The sequence below is a fragment of the Dasypus novemcinctus genome, chromosome 22, assembly GCF_030445035.2.
Source record: "Dasypus novemcinctus isolate mDasNov1 chromosome 22, mDasNov1.1.hap2, whole genome shotgun sequence".
Lineage (NCBI taxonomy): Eukaryota > Metazoa > Chordata > Mammalia > Cingulata > Dasypodidae > Dasypus > Dasypus novemcinctus.
Window position 1 is genome coordinate 59,246,917 of NC_080694.1, and position 16,633 is coordinate 59,263,549.

The window sequence follows — 16,633 nt, forward strand, 5'->3', positions numbered from 1 at the left end:
TTGAGATTCTACATTTCTAGCAAATTCCCTCCCAAGTGTTACCAGTGAGTAGCAATGCAGCCATGGGCTCTGCCAAGATGAGCTCATTAGAAATCCTAATTCTTATTTTTAAGATGGGAAGTTAGTTGCTGGCATAACAAAGCACTCCTTGTTTTCTATGTTGAAGGCCAAACTTATTACATAGGAAAACCAAAAAGTCTCAGAATTTTTACACAGTGGCAGGGATTACGTCTTCAGACATAGAAATGAGCAAGAAAATGACCGATAAACAAAACATGGGCTCTTCCTTATCAGTGTCCAAACCAATGGGAAAGAGATTCAGAAGGGAAACCAATGCACACTGTCGGGTCCAAGTTGCTCAGCCAGTGATGGACACTCTCGTCCAGTAGCGAACTGCAAGAAAGCACGCGGGGCAGCTGGTTGAGTGTTCATAGTTTAATCATCTTTGCCCTCCCTATTTTTCCCAGTGAACAAGCCATCGGCTTTGATACATTATATACAAAGGTGACCACAAGCCCACTGGTTATAAAAGTGTACACGTGAGGATTACATCGGTTGACTACATTAAGACATTAGATAAGACATTCTCGACCAGATATGCGTGGCCGGCAGCTGGTTACCACTGAGCAGGCTGCTTAACAGCTTCTTGCTCGTTTCCCCCTGCATGAACCCCTTAAACGGCCTGCGTTTTAAGGGGCACTCCTTGCCATAATACGGCTCCTTGGGCCCAGAGACCACAACAATCTAAGGAACAGCGAGCAGCATTCCACCAGTATGCCCGCCATCCCAGCTAGCAGTTCCTAGCCACCTCCAGGTGAGGGTTAGAGAGGTCCCCATTGGTGTAAAGGGTCTCGGGATAAGGCCTGAATAGCCTGCACTTCCCCATCCATTTCTAACAAAGCTTCAGCAACAGGATTCTGATGGTCAGGGATGTACACACAGCAATTCACATGTAGCAGAGCCCAAGTTCCACCCTGTGCATCCGTTACGAGGTCTAAAGCCATCTGACTCTGCAAGACATCTTTTCTCCTGTGGCTGGTTTCACCCATCATGAAGGTTAAGGCCTGGCGGGTTTGATTAAGGGCCTGGGTAGTATGCTCAGCTAAAGCCTCAGTATCTAATTCCACCTTGCTGGCACCACCCCCTGGCAAGAAAAGAGCCAAAGAGTAAAACCACCAAGCAACTCTTTTCTGACGGTCCCAATTTTGAAATGTTTCTGGCAGGGAAGTCATAATCCATCCCGGTACATATGGTGGGTCCCACGTACAGCGCCCAGTACAATTAGCACGTAGGTAAGGTCAGCCATGCCTCCCACACACCCGAAGATACGCCCATGGGAGCCTATCAGTAGGTTTAGTACCCACATACTTTTGTCCGTTCTACCAATCTCCGGTTAACATTAGATACCACACTGTGATTACATAGGAATTTAGGGGTCCATCCCACCACCTGCTGGGAATCTCCAAAATTTTGTTCAATACATTGTGGTGCTTTGTCCCTTAAGTCCACACGTTCTGCAGCTAACCAACCCCATCCATTTCGGATAGCATACCCAATAGGAAGATGGGAATTGTCCATATGCCAATGTAGTAGTTTCTCTACTTGACATTTTTACTTCCTCCCATTCAGAAGTACTTTGGTTGGTAGTCTGAAGCCACATCCCAATTACTTGCTGTAGCAAGGTGTACAAACAGCAACCCGGTATTGGTATCTACAGCCATAAGGGCATATTTATACCCTGAAGAGGAAGGTAGAGACCCTAGATAATCGACCTGCCAATGCTGCAAATGTTGACCTCCTCTCTTAATTACTCCCGTTTCTCCCAAGTTGATATCAATGCGAATTAGCAGCACAAGCCGGACACATCTTACTGGCATCTACCACTTCTGCTATAGAGATAGGGGTGCCATATCTACGGGCAATCTGTAATAGGATATAGGGCCCAACTATGTCAATGGAGTCACATAGCTTTTTCCCCTCCTTGTGTACATAATACATGTACCTTAATCAAAGCATCTGCAACATCATTACCTGGGTAATATTGTGGCCACTGTCCAGATACGTGAAACACAGTGACTTGACTGTGAGCACCATGCTTCCATAAGTCCTCCCACATTGGTTGTCCCCATATTGGGCGACCACTCACAGTCCAATTCCGAGCTACCCACTGGGGCAACCACAGGGTCAGCGCTCTATAAACTGCCCAATTGTAATTGTAATAAGTATTACAAATACTTAAAGGTCTGGGCTCATGCATAATGACCGTCCACTCATCCCATAATTCAGTCCAATGACTGCTTTATCCCATTCCAGTTTCAAACCAGATGTCTCCTGTATGTAGCCTTATCCCCCTGGCAGCCTATTAGGACGGGTTACCTCAACTGGATCCATCCACATACCAGGCCTCATCTGGTATGGGAAGTCAACCTTCTCTGTATGGGCTAGGCTGTTCAGGCACAGAGCTATCGATAGATCCTAGTATTTCCTGAAATGTTATTGGGCCTAAAGGCCTAAAGGTGAGTGGCCAATGGGCTGGTGCTCAAGGCACTAAAGAGGCCTCCCATTCACAAAAGTAGACATTTGAACCATTCCAGTACGGAGGGCCATCACCCATGACCATACCCAACAGGCTATGAAAAAGTGGTATAAACTGCTATCTTTTGAGAGTCAGAAACTGGTTCAGTAGCAACATACACAGCAGCCAACTGCCACTCAATAGGTGAATACCTAATTCCGCTACCTCCCATAATTGTGACCAAAATCCTATCGGAACCCTACGTTTACCATGCGATTGCCAGGATGCCATCTGAATCTTGTCTCATGGGAAGTAACATCCAACTGGAAAGGGAAAGTTTTGTCAATTATCTGTAAAGCTTGGGCCTGTGCTATTGCTCTTTTTGCAGCCATTAATGCAGTTTCCTGATTGTTTCCCCAGTCCCAGGGGGTCCCCTTTTTTATCAGCACATAAGGGGGGCACAATATTTGTGCTAGGTGAGGTATAAAGACCTCTAATAGCCCAACAGGCCCAAAAAAGCCTATAACTGCTTCACAGTAGTTGGTCTAGAATATGCCAGAACCTTTTCAATAAATGCTCAGTTGGGATTACTTTGGTCTTACTCAACCAGACAACTCCCCAAAATTTTACAAACAATCCAGGTATCTGCACCTTTGTCTCATTGATTGCCCATCCCCAGGCATCCAATGCATGGCACAACCGTCCGCATCTTCTAAATCTGTAAAAGAATCAGAAGTTAATATGTTATCATCAATATAATGATATAGGCAGACCCTAGGCTTTCCCTGCCAGGTGGCTAAACCTTGTGCCACCAATCCATGGCAGATGTTAGGACGATGTACATATCCTTGGGGTAGAACCACAAAAGTCCATTGTCATCCTTCCCAAGTAAAAGCAAATTGATTCTTACTTTCTGAAGCTAAAGCAATAGAAAAGAATGCATTAGCTAAGTCCACCACATAGTGTTATCATCCCAGTGAGGCCATCAAGTGGTCCATCAAATCCACTATTAAAAGCACAGCAGCGTGAAAAGGCAGGGTGACCTTGTTCAACTCTCGGTAGTCCACTGTCATCCTCCATGTCCCACTGGGTTTCCTGACAGGCCAAACAGGAATTAGAAGGACTACGCGCCATCTGCACAATGCCAGCCTTTTCCAACTGTGAAATAGTCTGTCCAATTTCTTCTTCACAGTCGATACTGACATACCTTCACTACCCATCTAGGTGTGGGCAACTGTACTGGTGAATGATGTGGATGACCATGAACCATGGGCCTGGCTGACTACTCTTACCCATAGCAGGAATTCACCTTGAGTTGTCTGCAATGTCCATCCCTGCAGTTTACTCACGCCCGAAACAACATTCTGGGATAGTGGAATCGTACACAATACATGGAGTTGTCTGATTCCCAGAACCAGCTTGTTTACCCGTATTGTTCAGCCTCCATACCCATCAATATAAGTTGTTGGACAGTTAAATCGGTCAGGATTCCCATATAATAAAATACATTCAGCTCCAGTGTCTACCAGGGCAAAAATGTGCCACACATTCTGGAGGGGAACAATAAATGGACCATTCTACATGTGGCCTCCGGTCTACCGAGTCCCCCAACCAGGCCCCTCAGCCAGCGCGTCAATCCAAAAAGTCTGACTCCTCTCCAACACTGGATAGCAAAACATCCCGAAACCGTAAGGGGCGATTTTCTGCCGATTTTTTGCCTTTCAATTTCGTGTACCGCTGCTGGGGGGCTAACTCCCTCCACAGGGACAACAATACTTCATTCGGTTGCTGGTCAATTTTCTCTGGATCCACCCCTGCGGCTAAAAGGTCTACCCACATCTGCAGGCGAGATACCTTTAGGGGGCCTTCATTTCTCTTAGCCCTGGGCCTCGGGGCCACTGGCTTTACACCTTGTTTTACTGGATGTGCCCGTCTCTCCCACCTCCGTACCTCTACATCTCCCAATCGGGCCATGGCGGTAGTTACCTCATATATATTACGGTCCACGTAAGGGGCTAAGATAGCGGTCAAAGCCCCAAAAGTCCCAGGAGGGGCGGTAGCTAATATCATGTCCTTCATGCGGGTAGTAAATAACTCATCATCCGGACCACGATACTCCTGTTGGAAGACCATCTGTCGCATTCCCATTTCCCGTTTATGATGGGCACCAAATCTATATATGTGGCCCACCTGCTGACGGTCTCAGGGACTTCACCTGCATTTCTCCATACTTGGCGGGCCAAGCTCATTAACCAATGAATAACAGAGTGGCTGCCTTGCGCCAGCAGCTGGCTGGTTTGTATAAGCCGTCTCAAAGTCGGGTGGGTGGTAATGGAGCTTAACTGCTGCATCTCCTCCCCCGATAATTCCAAACTGTTCATCCCATCGTCCCAGAGACCCAAAAGCCAAGCAGGAATGTCTCAGTAGGCTTCTGCCGAATCTGTCTAGCCAGCGCCCTCAGTCCCTCCGAGGTGTAAGCTGTGGATGTGGTCGGCGGCTGCACTTGGGGCGCTGCGGCCGCTCCACCCTCAGGTGCCACAGGCTGATCAGGCTCAATCTGCCGTTTTGTTACGGGGGGGGTGTGTGGCAATGGAGGAGTACTTGCCCGAGACAACTGCGACTCACTTCCTGCACCGTCAGCGCCACTCGGTGGCCGCACAGCCGCCTCTTCTTTCAACGCGTGTATCTGCGCCTCCAGGTCCTCCTGGGCGGCCTGCAGCCGCCGCACCTCTTCCTGTGCTGCCAAGGTCTCCTTATGTTGTTCTCTCAACACGGTAAGGAAGAGGCACGACACTTTGCCTGCCTTCTCCCGCCTGGAAGTCGATAAGCCGGGTTCAAGCTTTTTCAGGGCCTCGGCTATGGACTGGGGGGTACGGTCGACATGCTCCCAGCTCTGCGGAGCAGACCACTGCTGCAAAACGGCTGCCACGGGAAACCACGGGCCTGTGCGAGGCCACATCCCGTCGGGCGCCGGGCGTCCCGGAGCACAGGGCGCAGTCATCCTCACCGTCGTCGTCTTACTTCCCAGAGGCGGGGCCCGGAATCCTTAGCCGCAAAGGGACGCTGTAGCACAACGGCTGTAGAGAAACCCGGGACAAACGGGATATCAATCATCAAGCACTCCGATCCTCTCTATTTTCCTGTATTTTTTCCTCCAGTGAACAATCCATGGGCTTCTATACACCGTACACAAAGGCGGCCACAGCCAATTGGTTAAATAAGTCCCCACGTGATGACGTCAGAGGTTCGCTAACAATGCGGACTCATTCTCGGCCGGACAGCCGCGGCACGCAGCCCCTGCACCCATTGCGTAAGCTTTCCTGCCTAACGCTGCACACGCTTCCGCCTTTGGTGAATTCAACGCTGGATGGACACTCCCCACGACCTCTGACCAGGACCCAGGCTTTCCTATTGGACGGCCCTCGGACGAGCTGAAACCAACTAGTCATTGGAGGGATCCCTTCGCGAGGTCACAACCCCTACTTAAGACGCCAGTCGCCATCTCCCCGGCGAAAGCGCCATTTCCTCATAGTAAGCAAATTGCTTTGTCTACGATTTCGCTGTACCAAAACTACAGATGTGCAGGAATAGAGCCGCTCAAAACCACTTCCCACATGTACAGCAAGCCAGCATCAACAGGGTGGCTGAGACACTTATGAAACCACGCTCGCAAGATAAACCAGGTTAAAAAGCACCTTCTAGCCAGCCGCACTTAACTACATCTTCTAAGAGATACAGCTACTTTCTAGGCCACGTGGGTGGCTCTTAGAAGAGCCTTTGAGTTGGAAGTTAGACCTGGTAGAGCAAAGTTTTACGCCCTCTCGCCGCGGATGCGGCGGGCGAGCTGGATGTCCTTGGGCATGATGGTGACGCGCTTGGCGTGGATGGCGCAGAGGTTGGTGTCCTCGAAGAGCCCCACCAGGTAGGCCTCGCACGCCTCCTGCAGCGCCATGACGGCCGAGCTCTGGAAGCGCAGGTCGGTCTTGAAGTCCTGCGCGATCTCGCGCACCAGGCGCTGGAACGGCAGCTTGCGGATCAGCAGCTCGGTGGACTTCTGGTAGCGGCGGATCTCGCGCAGCGCCACGGTGCCGGGCCGGTAGCGGTGCGGCTTCTTGACGCCGCCCGTGGCCGGCGCGCTCTTGCGGGCCGCCTTGGTGGCCAGCTGCTTGCGGGGCGCCTTGCCGCCGGTCGACTTGCGGGCCGTCTGCTTCGTGCGGGCCATTGCGAAGAAATTGGATCGGTTTGGTAAACCTGACAAGAAAAAGGAAAGAAGTTCTCCTTATATATACGCAGGCGCATTCTGATTGGCCTTGCGACTTTTCAAAAGTCCCGCGCAGTAAACCCATTGGCTGAAGAGTGAGCAGCGTGATTGGTGAATTATTAGGCACTCTGATTGGATGAATAACTCCACAGTTCCATCCTCTCCTTTGTTAACAGTCTGAGATTCGAGGAAGCTAATTTTCTAATATCCTGGTTAAGCACTTTTCAAGCTGTATGGCCGTAACAAACAAGTGCTCCTGGAAAGATACTGATTGACTGAGCAGATCTGTGGGGGCCTGAGATTTCGAGGATCACGCTTTGAGAACGTATTTCCTTGAATTTTATTCCCTTTGCTCGCACAGTCCTGGATTAATCCACTGAACGTCTGGACTGCCACTTCCAGTATCCACTATATGAAGCCTTTTCCCGATGTGGCAGCGTTTCTGGGTGGAGGACCTGGAAAACTCGAGTAAAAGCGGCTGGTCCGGGTATTCCCGGTGGCGCAACGAGAGTTAATTCCTTTCCCTGTGTTAACCACGTGGAATTTAACTGTAGTCACAATTTGAAAGGCTCGCTGTTTTCCTGTCACTTTCGACATAACTGGCCCCTTGACATTACCACACACACTGTACTTTGTACTGGGTGAATGTTTCCTCGGAAAATTGGCTTGCTTCTTACTTTTGGCTTCTCTCCTCTACAAAGAATATCGATAGACTTGTCCGTCCAAAAAACCCAACGTTTTGTAAATGCTCCCTAAGTTCCCAGCTATACTAAGAACTGCCCTTACAGCATTACCCCGTTTCCCTATACCACATCCAATGGCACAGTATTTATGTCACTAAAAACCTTGAGACCAGCCTAGAACAATGCCACTTGCACTGAGTTAGGTGCGTTTAGGGTGCAGGTTGTGAAAACTGCCTGAAGTGCGATACTTTAAGAAGGCAAGTAGTTACAAGTTCCTTACGTGAAAAGGTGGATGGCTCTTAAAAGAGCCTTTGGGTAATGAACAGTGGTACTGAGTCAGACAAACTGTAGTTTGTTGCTTCACTTGCCCTTGGCCTTGTGGTGGCTCTCGGTCTTCTTGGGCAGCAGCACGGCCTGGATGTTGGGCAGCACGCCGCCCTGCGCGATGGTGACCTTGCCCAGCAGCTTGTTGAGCTCCTCGTCGTTGCGGATGGCCAGCTGCAGGTGGCGCGGGATGATGCGCGTCTTCTTGTTGTCGCGGGCCGCGTTGCCCGCCAGCTCGAGGATCTCGGCCGTCAGGTACTCGAGCACGGCGGCCAGGTAGACCGGGGCGCCGGCGCCGACCCGCTCGGCGTAGTTGCCCTTGCGCAGCAGGCGGTGCACGCGGCCCACGGGGAACTGCAGGCCGGCCCGCGACGAGCGCGTCTTGGCCTTGGCGCGCGCCTTGCCGCCCTGCTTGCCGCGTCCGGACATAGCGAGCTAAACAAACAATTGCCGATAAAGTAGAAAACTGTCTTCTAACTCACAAGATCTAGACAGTTATATTCTGCGGTAGTTTGGTAAACCAGCCTATAGTGTCGGTGGAACAGAAGTTGCAGCCAATCGAAAAGTAGGTTGAAAAACCTAATTTACATAAAGAATTTTTCATTGAAAGGTCAAATTAGTAATGGTTGAACTATGGGAAAAGCCAATGAGAGTTTGGAATGGAGAACTAGCCTATCAGAGGTTCGGATACAAGAATGTCCAATCAGAAACTTATCTCCGCAACCCTTAGTCTGCATATACATCTAACAAATAATAGTGGCGTTTATTCTGGGACACATTTTGTTTCCTGCCGCGAAGTGCCGTTGGTTTCTCCTTACAATGCCTGAGCCGGCCAAGTCCGCCCCCGCCCCGAAGAAGGGCTCCAAGAAGGCGGTGACCAAGGCGCAGAAGAAGGACGGCAAGAAGCGCAAGCGCAGCCGCAAGGAGAGCTACGCCGTCTACGTGTACAAGGTGCTCAAGCAGGTGCACCCCGACACCGGCATCTCGTCCAAGGCCATGGGCATCATGAACTCCTTCGTCAACGACATCTTCGAGCGCATCGCGGGCGAGGCGTCGCGCCTGGCGCATTACAACAAGCGCTCGACCATCACGTCGCGGGAGATCCAGACGGCCGTGCGCCTGCTGCTGCCCGGGGAGCTGGCCAAGCACGCCGTGTCCGAGGGCACCAAGGCCGTCACCAAGTACACCAGCTCCAAGTAGGCGCCCCCGGCAAGCGCCTTTCACCTCACCCCAAAGGCTCTTTTCAGAGCCACCCACGTTGTCGTTTAAAAGGTTGTAACTCGAATTCTCCACCCTCAGAAATTTTGTCTCCCTACTTTGGATTATTATTAATTATCTTGGTTGGGAGTAACTGAAGGCTACTTACAAAACCTTTCTCACTGTGGTTGATCCTGAGGCAATCTTAGCCGTTCTAAATCTTCTCGTTCCAAATCTACCATCTTTAAAATCCTGTTACTGAACATGTGTGTTTTCTTCCTTACATTTCATTATATTTCTTTGCAAGGTCAGGAACTCCCATCATCCACTCGAGTAGTCTACATGGCAGAAAATGGAGAGGCATCTGGCAACAGGACCACATGGTATAAAGAAAAATACCAAGTCCAGTGCTATACCATGTGTGATATTGGGGGTTTGGGGGGACCTGTCGATTCTCAAAACAGTGTGGAGAATGGCATCCAGTTGCTTGATTCCCAGAGAATTAGAATTTTGAGACTGTGACAAGAGCAGCAGAGAACATGTGTGGCCCCTTTAGCATATGTTGTCATTTGTTTTATCCTGCAGTCACCTGTGAGATGGGTTTTGCGGTTTACAAGTGCATTCCCTCAAGAATTAATGTTAAGTCACTTGCCTTTATACAAATCTAATAAAACCAAGGTTTGTTTCCCCACACCATGATTCATGGACCCCTCACCACTCCCACATTAAGACCTCTAGGGGGCTGGGCTGCACTGGGGAGGGAGGGGGTGAGAATTTAGGCCTAAGGGGAAGTAGAGTATGGAGTAAGAAGAAAGTAAAAACAGTCAGGAAACACACTTTCTTTGAGACAAAGCATATTCCTTACACCATTAAGAGTTTAAGTGAAAAATAAAAGACAAAAATATTTTTGGGAACTAAAGATCACTTGAAAGCAGGTTTAACTTTTCTAGGCATCGTGGTACGGAGAGGAAACCATAGGCATAGGCAGTGCTAAACCTAAGGACAAAAATCTCATTTTCTATTTATTTGTAGGTGTCTTTACTTACAAAGGCCTACATAGATTACTGTAAACACTGACCTGAATAAGTAACCCAACTTGATAGTGGGGCTGGTGGAGAAAATCCCGTAAATCCTCCATATAATTAAAACATTTACTTCTTGCTCTCCAAAAGCTAATTTTAAATACACCTAAAAGCAATGTATTCATGAAAAGAAATGTGCAAGTATGGTTAAGGGTGATAACAGCCCTGATTGTTTATGTTTGAATCCTGAACTTGGACAAATTACTTAACCAAGTTTCCTTCACTCTAAATCAGGAATAAAAATAGTATCTATCATAGGGCATTGTTGGGGTGTTTGATAAAGGAATACAGATAAAGCACTAAGAGCAATGCTTGGACAAAGGAAGTCCCCAAAAATGTTGGCTGTGGCCAAAGCCTCTGGTTGAAGCAATAAAAAATGCCTCCTTGGGCCAGTTGGGATTCCTTGTCTTGTCAGTGTGGCTAATATTCAAGTTCTTACAGTCCACAACCATCTTTAGAACCATCTCTTAAGATATCCTAGTTCTGTAACTGAGCGCCTTCCCTGCCTTTGATTATCAAACCAAGCAACATGTGTCATAATTTCTGGGGACCCTCCCATGTCCTCGTAACCAAGGGTTAAAATGTAACAAATAATTATAAGTACTAAATCATTATTTTGATGCCTTTATATTATAAAATAGCAAAAGGTTAATACCTGAAATTACTGAAGCTAGCTAGAGTGGTCCACCCCTGTTTATGGTTACTGTAAACTTAACTTATGGTTACACCTTGTGTTTGCTGAACTTTGTGATGATAATTCTAGATTGGCCTTACCCTTGTTTATAGATTAGGCTCACTTTTTGGCACAGACAATACTACCCATGGATAAGCATTTGGAACCACTGATTTGTTAAAATCCCTTCATTTCAATATTGAAAGTATCTCCAAGCCAGCTCAGCCAATCGGTGGAAGTAGCAGAGTTAAAGCAGAGATTTCTTGCCTATTTCTCCTAAAATTGTACCAACTTCTCACTTCTATTGTGTTTTAAGCATTTATATTCTGGTTTTTTTTTTTAATATTTATTTATTCGCCCCACCCCCGTCTCTGTGTCTATTTGCTGTGGCTGCATCTTGTTTCTTTGTCTGCTTCTGTTGTTGTCAGCAGCATGGGAATGTGTGTCTCTTTTTGTTGTGTCATATTGTGTCAGCTCTCCGTGTAGGTGGCGCCATTCTTAGGTAGGCTGCACTTCTTTCACGCTGGGCTCTCCTTACGGGGCGCACTCCTTGCACGCAGGGCTGCCCTACACGGGGGACACCCCTGTATGGCAGGGCACTTGCGCGCATCAGCACTGTGCCTGGGCCACCTCCACATGGGTCAAGGAGGCCAGGGGTTTGAACTGCAGACCTCCCATGTGGTAGACAGACGCCCTAACCGCTGGGCCAAGTTTCCCTATATTCTGTTATTATAAGTAGCCTAAACTTCCAGTCATAGAATTAATGCACACAATGAAAATTATACTTAATATTTTGTTATACTCTAGCAAAGCACCTTATGATATTTAAAAAAAGAAAAAGGCAGCCAGCAAAGCCACTATGGACAAGGATAATAGAGGGCCACTGCTGTAGTGTTAAAAAGTGTGGTCAGGAGAGCCTCAATAGGAGGCTCCTGACACAAGAAGTTGGAGAAGCAACTCCTATGGAGATGGGGAGCCAAGATGCCACACGGAGGGGATGGTCAGCACACAATCGCTGAGAGCTGTGTGCTTTGCCTTCTGGAGGAAATTCAAGGTGCCGGTAGAGCTGGGCTCAAAAGGAGAGGGGAGCATGTGAACTTGAGCAAGTATGGGAACTTGAAGCTGAAGAGGTAACAAGGGCCATTGAGTGGGATCTTGTAGTTCCCTGAAAGGACTTGGGCTTTTACTTGGAGTGAAAAGAGGCAGTGGAAGATTTTCAGCAGATGAGCGACATGATCCAAATTACACTCCATTGCAATCTCTCTGGCTGTTGTGTAAAAGCAGGAGAGCAACGCAGAACATGGCAGTGAGTGGGCTGCAGTAACAAAGGTGAGGAATGGCAGTGGCTTGACCAGATCCGTAGCAGCGGGGATGAGAAATGGGTGGATTCCACTTATACTTTCAAGGTAGAGCTGAAAGGACTTACTGCTAGATGGAGTATGGGGTGGGGAAGAAATAGAGAAACAAAAAATGACTCCAACAGAAGGGATGGAGTTGCCACTTACTAAATTCAAGGTGATGAGAGGAGCTGTTTTGCAGGGGTATTGTCGAAAACCCTGTTTAAAGGGGATGTTAACAGAAATGTTAAAGAAATGAGATATGTCCAGTCGGGACCTGAGTCATGTGTCTGGTTCAGGGGAAAGCTCTGAGCTATTGATTTTATTTTGTCACAGCAAAAGGACACATCAGGCCAGCAGATTCAGAGATCAGCCTTCTCAAGGTCACCTTAGAGGATACCAGGAGCAGCCACATCAGCGGAGGAGAGGCAATGCCAGAGCTAGGGCTTTCAAGCTGAGTTCCACAAACAAGCTTCAGGACCCCTGAGAACAACCAGGAACTGCATGCACAAACAGGCTCAGGAGGGCGCATTTGGGGAAGGGGGTGTGCCTGGATCTTCCTGTGACTCTAATTTTCAAGGCCTGAGTAAGAGATCCAATTTCATCACCACTGTGAAATCGGCTAGTAAGAAATGGTATCTATAGATGGATCTGGAACCCGGCAAAGAGTCCATGTGGCCATCAATAACCCCAAGATGGCTGCTGGAAGACCCCCACCCCCACCCCAAAGATTCTGCCACTCAGAACTAGATTTCCTCCGGGAGCCAGGAGAAGCCCCAGATGTTTCCCAAGGACTTCAAAACTGGGCCCTCCTGAGGGACTGATTGGTGGGGTAATCAATCAAAACAGCAAATCGCTGCTGTCCTCCCCTGCCATTAGCAAAGGGGTGGAATAATTAATGGTTTAAAAAGCCAGCAGGAAGCCCTCTTGCTCTCTTGCCTTCGCCCTGTCCCCGTGCCAGTCCTGGTGCGGGTCTTGCCTTGTTCCTGCCTTGTGTGCCTTGCTCTCGCCGTGTCGCCCCGCATGGATCAACACACTAGTAAACCCGGGGATTTATAATCTGTAATGGGGAATTGTAGTGTGTCAATCAGCCTGCTTTATCACTTTCCAGCCCTTTCCTTTCTACCTGGGACCCACGATCTGTTATTTTCTCCCATTTCTCTTCCCTCCCTACCTGAATAAATTATTGGCCTAACTCACCCGATATGCTCTTGAAATTCATTTCTACAGCATAGTCAAGAACGTAGACAAAATCCAGTTACAACTGACGACATTTTTCCATGACTGTAAAATAAGGATAACGTGTTCTGATTGGTTCTGAAAATTAGAAAACACACATAAAACTAAATTATGAATACGAATGCATGAATACAGAACAAGCATTCCTTTTCTCTCTGACCTAGGGCTCCAGCCTTGAACTGCTTCACTTCATTGTCAACCCTCTTCCCTAAGATCTCGCCTGATCTTCAGGCTTTTTTTTCTGGCAACTCCCAATTATGTTTCCAGCGCAGATCTCTCTCTTAAGCTCCAGACTATTATATCCAACTGGGTATTTCATATCTTCCTCTTAGATATTTAATGGACAGCTCTAATTCTACATGAATAAGATTAAACCTGTGGTTCTCCCCAAAACTTGCTCCTTCCATAGTTGTTGGGGATTGAGTCATGTCCCCCACAAAAGGCATGACCCCTGGTCCTATGGTGTGAACCCCATTTGTAAACAGGACTTTTGCATATGTTATTAATTAAGGTCTTTTTGATCTGAATGAGGGCGGGCCTTAATCCAATATGGCTGAAGTCCTTATAAGCCAAGGAAATTGGACACAGAAAGAAAAGCCAGGAGGCTAGAAGCTGGAAGTCAGCGGAACCCAGAAGAGAAGATGCAGCCAGGTATGTGCATTGTCATGTGAACAGAAAAGGCAAGGGCCAAGATCACTGCCAGCCAGCCCCAGAATGTCACCGTCTTCAGGGGAAAAGCATCACTTTGCTGAGGCCTCAATTTTGGACATCTAGCCTCAAAACCGTGAAGCAATGATTCCCATTCTTTAAGCCAACCTATTGTATAGCATTGGATTCAGCAGGGAGAAACTAAGACAACAGTCTTCCCCATTTGAGCAACTGGCACCTCCATCTTTCCTGCTGTGGTGCCTAAAACCATTGGAATCATTCCTGAATCCTGTTTCTCTCACAACTTACATTCATCCCTCAGAAAATCCTATTGGCCCTACCTTCAACATATATACAGAATCCAGCCACTTCTTCACAGCCTCCGCCACTGATACACTGGTCCAAGCCACTGTCATCTCTCAACTGGGTGACTGTGGTGACCCGACTGTAACCTACCACAACTACTGTGATGACCCTGCTCCCACCTGTCCCCATCACGGTCTCTTCCCCAATGGGCATCCAGATAGCTCATGTGAAAATATGTGCAAAACCCTGCAGTGGCTCCTACTTCACTCAGAGTAAAAGCCCAAGTATTTAATTAGCTTACAAGGCCCTAGAGGAACAACCCACCTTCCCCTCCACCTACCTCCCACCTTCATCATTTCTTCCACCCTCCTCCCCTCAGTCCAGCTACAATGCCTCCTTGTTCCCATGGGCCTTTTGTATTCCGCCTTCCTTCCATTTGGAATAATTTCCCAACACTTTATCAGTAAAGCCTGACAGGGCCATACCCTCTATAATACCTCCTCCTTCCACTCCGCATGCTCTTTCCTTACTCCGATTTCAAGTTTCCCCCTATAGATTACTTTCTGGTCACAGGAAGGAAAAACCGGATTTTTCAGTGGAATTACCACCTTAACCCAGTAACTTCTTTTAGTATCTTGAATTTGGATCAGACATCATCCACTCTTGATGTCATTTTTGAACTGTTCTGACAAAAAAAATAGCTTGATTTCAATAAAGTCTAGAAATCACTTCGTTTACGAGACACACAAAGTAAAGACAACAAGTAACAATACCCCTTCAGAAACAAAGTTCAGAAGGGGGACAGACTATAAGGCAACTGTCCTGGCAAGTCTCTTGACACATCAATGTAAAAAAAGAGGGGGGAGGGGGAGACGACAACGATGCCTCGGGGATGGGCGGGATTAAGAAAATCAAGACAGAACCAAAGGCATGATTGCATCCTTTTGAACAAACCAGCTATAAGACATCTGGAACAAACTGGGGACTTTTTATGTGGACCGAATATTAGATATTAAAGAACATGGTTTGATTTAGTTAGCTGTGATTATATGGGAGGTTCCCTATTAAATAATTACTTCATAATTTCGGGTGAAATATTGTGCTGCCAGACGCACTGCAAGAAATGCTGGGTCTGCTTAACAATTGCTAAAATTCAGGTGATGTTGACATTGCTTTTCATTAAACGCATTTCATTCTCATCATTCCTACCTACTTTTCTGCTTTAAAGTTTTCAAGCCGAAAAGCCAAACGCATTTAGGGTACACACTTAACACTTGCCAGCTCTCCCTGCATTTTAATTTCCCCCACGGCTTTTTGTGCAAAGCTTATACAGCAGGAAGGAGTGGCAGCGAACACCACCGCCTGGGGCCGAGCCCGGGGACTGCCCCGGGGAGGCCCGGGGAGGCCCGCGGCGCCCGCTCCCTTTGTTCTCCAGCTCCCTTTGTTCTCCAGCCGCGCCGCCGGCCGCCCGCCCTCGGGCTTTGTCTCCCGCTCCCCGCCATTTTGAGCACTGCAACCCTGGAAAGAGGGGGCGCATGGCCGGGGCAGCCTCCGCCAGGGGCACTTAAATCCGACTTCACCTTACTGGCTCACGGCCTCGAAAACACTTCAAAAGCAACAAAGTCCCCAAAGCAAAGGTGATAAAGCCAAGCCCCTCACTACCACCTGAGCGTTAACAACGAAAGGCTTGTTCACAGCAGGCCGCCACGGCAGGAATGGCGGTGGCGACAGGAGCCCTTACTCCAAGACCAGCTCCGAGACTTTTATTTACAACCAAAATGTTTAGCGCAAACCCAATCAACAGACCAGACCACTATACAACTGCAAGGAGAAGCAGATGTGCGTTACGCTCTTTTACTCGAGATTGTGGGCGGCCCTGAAAAGGGCCTTTAGTTGGAATATATGGACACGGTAGAAAGAGCCAGCCTAGCCGCCGAAGCCATAGAGCGTGCGTCCCTGGCGCTTGAGCGCGTAGACCACGTCCATGGCCGTGACCGTCTTGCGCTTGGCGTGCTCGGTGTAGGTGACGGCGTCGCGGATGACGTTCTCCAGGAAGACCTTGAGCACCCCGCGGGTCTCCTCGTAGATGAGGCCGGAGATGCGCTTGACGCCGCCGCGCCGGGCCAGGCGGCGGATGGCGGGCTTGGTGATGCCCTGGATGTTGTCGCGCAGCACCTTGCGGTGGCGCTTGGCGCCGCCCTTGCCCAGGCCCTTCCCGCCCTTGCCGCGACCAGACATGGCCTCTCACACAACCGAGCGAACTTTGCAGAAATGCGACTAAGCGACCGGCAAATCGCTTATATTTGCAGGGAGCGGACCTCGTTGAGAACCGAAGGCGCGCGCGCGGGAACGTGCCTCCGACCCGCTG

At 48.6% G+C, this 16,633-nt stretch overlaps 4 protein-coding genes across 4 annotated transcripts; 1 reads left to right on the forward strand and 3 right to left on the reverse strand.

Annotated features, from left to right (window-relative positions):
* Positions 1 to 420: 420 nt before the first annotated feature.
* On the reverse strand, positions 421 to 6,737 carry LOC139437312 (histone H3.1). The gene is made up of 2 exons (XM_071211006.1): positions 4,502 to 6,737; positions 421 to 3,233 (listed from the first exon to the last, which is right to left on the reverse strand). Exon 1 carries the CDS (start codon positions 6,735 to 6,737, stop codon positions 6,327 to 6,329), a length of 411 nt encoding a protein of 136 aa, XP_071067107.1. The 3' UTR covers positions 421 to 3,233; positions 4,502 to 6,326.
* LOC101440601 (histone H2A type 1) lies at positions 421 to 8,257 on the reverse strand. The gene has a single exon (XM_058285356.2). It carries the CDS (start codon positions 8,210 to 8,212, stop codon positions 7,820 to 7,822), a length of 393 nt encoding a protein of 130 aa, XP_058141339.1. The 5' UTR covers positions 8,213 to 8,257; the 3' UTR covers positions 421 to 7,819.
* Positions 8,258 to 8,456: 199 nt separating this feature from the next.
* Positions 8,457 to 9,243, forward strand: LOC101441042 (histone H2B type 1-C/E/F/G/I-like). The gene has a single exon (XM_004463522.5). It carries the CDS (start codon positions 8,603 to 8,605, stop codon positions 8,981 to 8,983), a length of 381 nt encoding a protein of 126 aa, XP_004463579.1. The 5' UTR covers positions 8,457 to 8,602; the 3' UTR covers positions 8,984 to 9,243.
* Positions 9,244 to 16,129: 6,886 nt separating this feature from the next.
* Positions 16,130 to 16,548, reverse strand: LOC101441470 (histone H4). The gene has a single exon (XM_004463523.5). It carries the CDS (start codon positions 16,501 to 16,503, stop codon positions 16,192 to 16,194), a length of 312 nt encoding a protein of 103 aa, XP_004463580.1. The 5' UTR covers positions 16,504 to 16,548; the 3' UTR covers positions 16,130 to 16,191.
* Positions 16,549 to 16,633: the final 85 nt, after the last annotated feature.

Excerpts from the sequence above, each read along its gene's own strand:
- LOC139437312 (XM_071211006.1), bottom strand. The coding sequence starts at position 6,737 with ATGGCCCGCACGAAGCAGACGGCCCGCAAGTCGACCGGCGGCAAGGCG.
- LOC101440601 (XM_058285356.2), bottom strand. The coding sequence starts at position 8,212 with ATGTCCGGACGCGGCAAGCAGGGCGGCAAGGCGCGCGCCAAGGCCAAG.
- LOC101441042 (XM_004463522.5), top strand. The coding sequence starts at position 8,603 with ATGCCTGAGCCGGCCAAGTCCGCCCCCGCCCCGAAGAAGGGCTCCAAG.
- LOC101441470 (XM_004463523.5), bottom strand. The coding sequence starts at position 16,503 with ATGTCTGGTCGCGGCAAGGGCGGGAAGGGCCTGGGCAAGGGCGGCGCC.